Source organism: Coregonus lavaretus (genome assembly GCF_964263955.1).
Source record: "Coregonus lavaretus genome assembly, chromosome: 17".
In the NCBI taxonomy this organism is placed as follows: domain Eukaryota; kingdom Metazoa; phylum Chordata; class Actinopteri; order Salmoniformes; family Salmonidae; genus Coregonus; species Coregonus lavaretus.
The window spans coordinates 34,859,360-34,867,498 of NC_140004.1; the positions used below are offsets into that span (position 1 = coordinate 34,859,360).

Consider the following 8,139-nt stretch of genomic DNA (forward strand, 5'->3'; position numbering starts at 1 on the left):
AGCCTCCCTAACTGTATCCCCAGCTCCCTCACTGTAGCCCCAGCCTCCTTCACTATAGCCCCAGTTTTCCTCACTGTAGCCCCTTCCTCCCTCACTGTATCCTCAACCCCTGTCCCCAGACTCAACCCCTGTCCCAAGCCTCAGCCCCTGTCCCAAGCCTCAGCCCCTGTCCCATTCCAACCGCTTCTGGGATGAACAATTTAACAACTAGATGAAGGGTCACACACACGCACACACACACTTACACACACACACACACACACACACACACACACACACACACACACACACACACACACACACACACACATACATACATACACTGAAGATTTAATTACACAGGGTGGTCATACCTAATACACTGGAGATGTAATTATACAGGGTGGTCTTACCTAATACACTGGAGATGTGTATTAGGTAAGAATTCCAAGATGGCATAGCAGTGCGGTCGTGTTTTCTGTAGTGTCCTCATGTAAATAGCCTGTTTTTTGTCTTTTTGTCTTTTTCGTATATATTTCTCAATCTCACTTTCCATCCTTTAACTAAATATACTTTCCTGCAACCCGCCTCACCCAATGTGGAACGGATTCTATTATTTCTATATACCTTTTTATCTAGAACCTCCGGCTGAAACTAGCCAGCTAACTAGCTACTTGCTATTAGCCACCGTTAGCGGTCTTCACCATTGTCCGTGGCCTGCACTACCTCCAGCCAGCTCTAGCCTGGACAATTATCGGCCAGTCTGCACATCGCGCTATCGAGCCAGAGCATATCGGATTTTCTGCCGGAATCACTGAATCACTGGACCTTAACACCGGATCATCGCAACTAGCTAGCTGCAACCGCTGTTGTTGTTGTTGGCTAATCACCACTGTCCCGAAGCAAGCCCCAGTTAGCCTTGAGCTAGCCTCGAGCCAGGCCCATCTCCCGGCTATCTACCTCTCTGTCAACCGGACAGGACCTCCTAGTGTTGACACGGATCCCCGCCGATCAATCACGACTGGTCTGCCGACGTAATCGTCGGATGTGGTTTCAACAGGCTTCCCGTTGCGACGACCACGAAGATCCATCTGCTAGCCCCGGCCCGCTAGCACACGCAATCAACAGCCGTGCCTCCTGCTCGCCTGTGCCGTAGCAGCCACTCCCGGACTCACTTATTGCTGTTCACTGGACCTTATGATCACTCAGCTACACAGCTGATGCCTGCTGGACTGTTTCTTTATACGGTACCCCATCCTGTTTATCTGTTTAGCCTCAGCTCAAACTTTCGTCGCCATTACCAGCTGTTGTCTTAGCTCTCTCGAATAACACCTGTGATTGCTTTATGCCTCTCTCCCATGTCAATATGCCTTGCCTATTGCTGTTTCGGTTAGTTCTTACTGTACTTTTTCACTGTAGAGCCCCCAGTCCCACTCAACCTGCCTCAGATAGCTCCTTTGTCCCACCCCCGCACACACGCGGAGACCGGCTCAATCGGTGCCTCCAGTGAGGCTATCTCTTTCATCGTTACCCAACGCTTAGGTTTACCTCCACTGTACTCATATCCTTCCATATCCTTGTCTGTACCTTTTATTCTCTGTACCCAACGCACTAGAAGACCAGTTCTTATCCTTATTCTATCCCTCCTCTGTTCCTCTGGTGATGTAGAGGTTAACCCAGGCCCTGTAGCCCCCTGTATCACTCCTACTCCCCAGGCGCTATCATTTGTTGACTTCTATAACCACAAAAGCCTTGGTTTCTTGCATGTTAACATCAGAAGCCTCCTCCCTAAGTTTGAGGTATTCACTGCGTTAGCACACTCCGCCAACCCTGATGTTCTAGCAGTGTCTGAATCCTGGCTTAGGAAGGCCACCAAAGATTTAGAAATGTCCATTCCCAACTACAACATTTTCCATCTAGATAGAACTGCCAAAGGGGGTGGAGTTGCAATCTACTGTAAAAATCCACCTTTCCAGAAATAAGTATCTCACTGTTGCCGCTTGCTACAGACCCCCCTCAGCCCCCAGCTGTGCCCTGGACAGCATATGTGAATTGATTGCCCCCCATCTATCCTCAGAGTTCGTATTGCTTGGTGACCTAAACTGGGATATGCTTAACACCCTGGCCATCCTACAATCTAAACTAGATGCCCCCAATCTCACACAAATTATCAAGGAACCTACCAGGTAAAACCCTAAATCCGTAAACATGGACACCCTCATAGATATCATCCTGACTAATTTACCCTCTAAATACATCTCAGCGATCACTGCCTCATTGCCTGTGTCCGTAATGGGTCCGCGGTCAAACGACCACCCCTCATCACTGTCAAACGCTCCCTAAAACACTTCAGCGAGCAGGCCTTTCTAATTGACCTGGCCCGGGTATCCTGGATGGATATTGACCTCATTCCGTCAGTAGAGGATGCCTGGTTGTTCTTTAAAAGTGCTTTCCTCTCCATCTTAAATAAGCATGCCCCATTCAAAAAATTCAGAACTAAGAACAGATATAGCCCCTGGTTCAACCCAGACTTGACTGCCCTTGACCAGCACAAAAACATCCTGTAGCGTACTGCATTAGCATCGAACAGCCCCCGCGAATATGCAACTTTTCAGGAAGTCAGGAACCAATATACACAATCAGTTAGGAAAGCAAAGGCTAGCTTTTTCAAACAGAAATTTGCATCCTGTAGCACTAACTCCAAAAGGTTTTGGGACACTGTAAAGTCCATGGAGAATAAGAGCACCTCCTCCCAGCTGCCCACTGCACTGAGGCTAGGAAACACTGTCACTACCGATAAATCTACGATAATCGAACATTTCAACAAGCATTTTGCTAAGGCTGGCCATGCTTTCCACCTGGCTACCCCTACCCCGGCCACCAGCTCTGCACCCTCCGCTGCAACTTGCCCATGCCCCGCCACCAATCCCGCCGCCGAAATTGTCGCAGCCCCTATTACCAGCCTGTTCAAATTCTCTTTTGTATCGTCTGAGATCCCCAGAGATTGGAAAGCTGGCTTTCGACTCCGTCAATCACCGCATTCTTATTGGCAGACTAAATAGCCTTGGTTTCTCAAATGACTGACACACCTGGTTCACCAACTACTTCTCAGATAGAGTTAAATGTGTCAAATCAGAGGGCCTGTTGTCTGGACCTCTGGCAGTCTCTATGGGGGTGCCACAGGGTTCAATTCTCGGGCCGACTCTATTCTCTGTGTATATAAATGATGTCGCTCTTGCTGCTGGTGACTCTCAGATCCACCTCTACGCAGACGACACCATTTTGTATACATCTGGCCCTTCATTGGATACTGTGTTAACAACCCTCCAAACGAGCTTCAATGCCATACGGCACTCCTTCTGTAGCCTCCAACTGCTCTTAAACGCTAGTAAAACTAAATGCATGCTCTTCAATCGAACGCTGCTTGCACCTGCCCGCCCGACTAGAATCACTACTCTCGGCGGGTCTGACTTAGAATATGTGGACAACTACAAATACCTAGGTGTCTGGTTAGTCCGTAAACTCTCCTTCTAGACTCACATTAAGCATCTCCAATCCAAAGTTAGATCTAGAATTGGCTTCCTATTTCGCAACAAAGCCTCCTTCACTCATGCTGCCAAACATGCCCTCGTAAAACTGACTATCCTACCGATCCTTGACTTCGGCGATGTCATTTACAAAATAGCCTCTAACACTCTACTCAGCAAATTGGATGTATTCTATCACAGTGCCATCCGTTTTGTCACCAAAGCCCATATACTACCCACCATTGTGAGCTGTACACTCTCGTTGGCTGGCCCTCACTACATATTCGTCGCCAAACCCACTGGCTCCAGGTCATCTATAAATCACTGCTAGGCAAATCCCTGCCTTATCTTAGCTCATTGGTCACCATAGCAACACCCACCCGTAGTATGCCCTCCAGCAGGTATATCTAACTGGTCATCCCCATAACCAACACCTCCTTTGGCCGCCATTCCTTCCAGTTCTCTGCTGCCAATGACTGGAACGAACTGCAAAAATCTCTGAAGCTGGAGACTCTTATCTCCTTCACTAACTTTAAGCATCAGTTGTCAGAACAGCTTACCGATCACTACACCTGTACACAGCCCATCTGAAATTAGCCCACCCAACTACCTCATCCCTATATTGTTATTTACTTTGCTCATTTGCACCCCAGTATCTCTATTTGCACATCATCTTCTGCACATCTATCATTCCAGTGTTAATACTAAATTGTAATTATTTTGCACTATGGCCTATTTATTGCCTTACCTCCACAACTTACTACATTTGCACACACTGTATATAGATTTTCTATTGTGTTATTGACTGTACGTTGTGGTTATCCCATATGTAACTCTGTGTTGTTGTTGTTTTTATCGCACTGCTTTGCTTTATCTTGGCCAGGTCGCAGTTGTAAATGAGAACTTGTTCTCAACTGGCTTACCTGGTTAAATAAAGGTTAAATAAAAAAATTAAAAAATATATGTAATTATACAGGGTGGTCTTACCTGTTAAACTGGAGATTTCATTAGACAGGGGGGTCTTACCTAATACACTGGAGATTTAATTAGACAGGGGATTGTAGAGCGCCGGGAATTTCACAGCAGGGACTTAGCTGGAAAGAAGGGAAAGATAGAAAGAAAAAGGGAAAGAAAGAGAGGGAGGCCAGGGAGAGGACCCTTTCCTTCTCCCTCCTTCCCCCTGCCTCTTCTTCCCGCTCAACCCCCTCCTTCCCCCTTCTCCACATTCCTCACTGCTGTATTTTCTTCATGTTTTCTTATACACTGCACACCCCAGAAAAGTGCCCCCTCCCTCCCTCCTTCTCTAACCCTTTTTTTCCATGCCTTTGAATTAACCAACTCCAGTTAATTGTGCTTCCTTCTCTTTCTCTGTGCTGCTTTCTAAAGACTAACCCTCTTTGGCAGGACTTGACAGGTACATTTCTGTTTTCTACTAAACCAACGTGTGTGTGTGTGTGTGTGTGTGTGTGTGTGTGTGTGTGTGTGTGTGTGGTGTCTTTTCAGGCATGTGTAATGGTTGATCTAGTGCATGTTTATCAAAGCCTCTCTCCTTTTGTTCTGTGGTTGCTCCAGTTATTCTCTTTGTGTACACAGACACACACCCACCCACACAAACCACACAAACAAATGCACACACAAACACACGCTCGCTCGCTCGCACGCACACACACACACACACACACACACACACACACACACTCATGTTGGCTATCATGTTGGCTATCATGCTTACCCTGTTGTTTTGCAGGTGTGTCTTTGCTCTAATGTCTGTGTTTGGTGTTCATTGTGGTTGTCACAGGTATATCTATGTGATGCTGCTAATGTTCCGCTGGTTATGTTGTTCAAAGCTTCTGCCAAAATGACCACAGAATGTTCGTGGTTGTGACTCTTTGCTACCTATCTTCTGTGGTGTTGGTGTATGATGGTTGATGAAATGTCGTGCCCATATTGCCCATATTGCCTGTCTTAACAGTAGACTGTGTTGGTTTGTTGCAGGTATTTCTTTGCTGTGCTGGCCATCCTGACCATTCTGGGGGTGCTGAATGGTTTGGTCCTTCTCCCTGTGTTGCTGTCTTACTTTGGCCCCTATCCAGAGGTCAGATGGTTTCTCCTGCAGAAATACTCACACCCAGAGACCTATAATGGCACGCACACACACATTTTTTACACACAAATATTTTTTACACACACATTTTTTACGCACATATTTTGGTGAATCAACGCTAACTTTTAATTGAATGTTCTAACACGAGCTCATCATAAAACATTTTTGCAGAATAGTTTGTGTAAAAAACAAAGGAATAAAAATAATTGGCTCATCTCCTCACGCCTCCCTCCTTACTCTGTCCCCCTCAGGTGACCCCTGTTGATGGCCGTATCCAGTTACCCACCCCGTCCCCAGAGCCCCCTCCTCACGTGGTCCGCTTCTCCGTCCACCCCTGCCACACCACCTCAGGGACGGGGACAGGTACAGGCTCTGACTCGTCAGACTCTGAGTACAGCTCCAACACCACGGTATCAGGCATCAGCCAGGAGCTGCAGCAGTACGACCTCCCCACCACTAGAGGCAGAGCTGGGAGAGCAGAGGAGGTGCGACTAGGAGCTGTGCCAAGAAGGACAGCTAGACAAGGAAACACCACGGCCTACTCTTTTTCTTCTGTAAGTGCTTCGGATAATGCCCACACACACACACACGTGACATAAGCTCACACTCTCTGTTTGAACATGTTGAACATGTGTACAAGTTGTTCTGATTTTCTGATCTCTCTTCTGTCAGTCGGTGCTGCCGGAGTCGGGTGCCCAACCCGGTGCATCCCGTCGCTTAAACAAGAGGGACCTACAGTCGCTGCCCCGAGCCCACCCGCGCATGGACGCTTTTGAAATTGCTACTGAGGCTGGAGGCCATTATGGCTCCGGGGGCCATTTTGTCTCGGGAGGCCACAGAGAACGCTCTGCAGGGCACAGAACCCGTCCATCCCACAACCCCCGGCACAATCGCCACCAACCTCCCCACCCTAACCCCGCCCCTACTTACTGCCAGCCAATCACCACGGTAACGGCCTCTGCGTCAGTTACCATCGCTGTCCACTCTGCCCCTCCCCCCACTCAAAGCCCCACCTCCTCTTACCCAGGACACACTGCAGCGGACAGTTACCACACAGCAGGTGGCGCAGAGCCCGAGCCTGCCTTCCAGGACCCCCATGTGCCACTGGAGGTCCATACGGGTTGCAGAGGAACCAAGATGGACGCCAAGGTGGAGGCCATGGAGCTCCAGGATGTGGAGTGTGAGGCAGCTGAGAGCGACTGTGGTAGGAGGGCAAGCTGAGGTGAGCCCAATGGAGTTTGTAGCTTCTCAGGACAATGAAGTAATTCACATGTTGGTATTACATCCACAAAGGATTTGCAATGAATGTTCCTTTTCCTTCTTCCGTTTTATTACTTGCAAAAATGTCCCTATTCAGTCCTTCAAAACCCTTTTTACTGCAAACTGAACATAATATATTGAGCGTTGTGCCTTTAGAGAGTGAGATGTGTTTGTTGTCATGACAGTTTTCTAACTGTGTGTTGTCTGTCTCTCTGTTGTTCCAGTGGAGGAGAGCAGAAGCACAACGGCCAAAGATGGACTCCCTCTCTCACTCAGTGGCCCGACACAGTGCAGCGAGACACATAACACAGTGGTGGCTAGTGCCATGGTGCTCATTTTTACTGTAACCCCGTGGATGTTTGTCTTAGATATCTCTATCCATATTTAAAAGATGTATACTTATGTAAAGATGAACAAAAAAGTAGCTATAATGTAGCTCCTTTTTTTAACAGACTGGGGACGTAATTTGCTATGGCGTGTGTGTGTTTTTGGTTTTACTGTCCTTGTCGGGACCAGAAGTCATCACAAGGACAGTAAAACAAGGAAAATGTGAGACATTTAGCTGGTCCCCACAAGGACAAAGGCTATTTTAAGCTTAGGGGTTAGGTTTAGGGTTAGGGTTACAATTGGGGTTATGGTTAGAATTAGGGTTAGGAGTTAGGGTTAAGTTAGGGGTTTGGGGTTAAGGTTAGGGTAAAGGTTAGGGTTAGGTTAAGGCTCAAGGTTAGGGGTCAGGGAAAATAGGATTTTGAATGGGAATCAATTGTTTGGTCCCCACAATGATAGTAAAACAAATGTGTGTGTGTGAGAAATCTCTGATTACTGTTGTTCACTCATCTGTGGATCTGTGCCATGAGGAAGCTTCATCTAGACAATACATTTCAGCATACATTGTTGCTGCTTAAGATATTTTGTAATAATGTATAATAACTTGTATAATAATTCTATGCAAATGTTTATTTTACGTTAGAAAGTGAGTGAGTGTGTAAACGTGATTGTGGGTTTGTGTGTGTGCGTGGGTGGGTGGGTGGGTAACTCATCGGATACATCTCTAAAAAGAAATAGACTAACAATCACGTCAAGTGAAACTACTCAATAACTACACAGGGCATCAATGTGTGTGTATATATGTGTGTGTGCAGGTGTGTATGTTTGTACGAGTATGTGTGTGTATGTTTGTGTATAAAGGTACTCTTTTTTTAAATAATGAATTTGCATATCACAAACCTGTGGTAGTTATGAAACAATTACTGTTGAACTCTGACTCAC

The 8,139-nt window shown here is 46.9% G+C and overlaps 1 protein-coding gene across 1 annotated transcript in view; it reads left to right on the forward strand.

Moving 5' to 3' along the window:
- Nucleotides 1-7,865, forward strand: part of LOC311144380 (protein patched homolog 1-like) — a gene marked incomplete at its 5' end in the record, with an annotated part of 63,417 nt that extends 55,552 nt beyond the window's left edge. Inside the window, 4 exons of the mRNA XM_084180398.1 lie at nucleotides 5,502-5,601; nucleotides 5,862-6,164; nucleotides 6,283-6,832; nucleotides 7,095-7,865. Coding sequence (XP_084036524.1) covers nucleotides 5,502-5,601; nucleotides 5,862-6,164; nucleotides 6,283-6,831 — 952 coding nt within the window. The 3' untranslated portion in view covers nucleotide 6,832; nucleotides 7,095-7,865. The remainder of the gene's footprint in view (nucleotides 1-5,501; nucleotides 5,602-5,861; nucleotides 6,165-6,282; nucleotides 6,833-7,094) is intronic.
- Nucleotides 7,866-8,139: the final 274 nt, after the last annotated feature.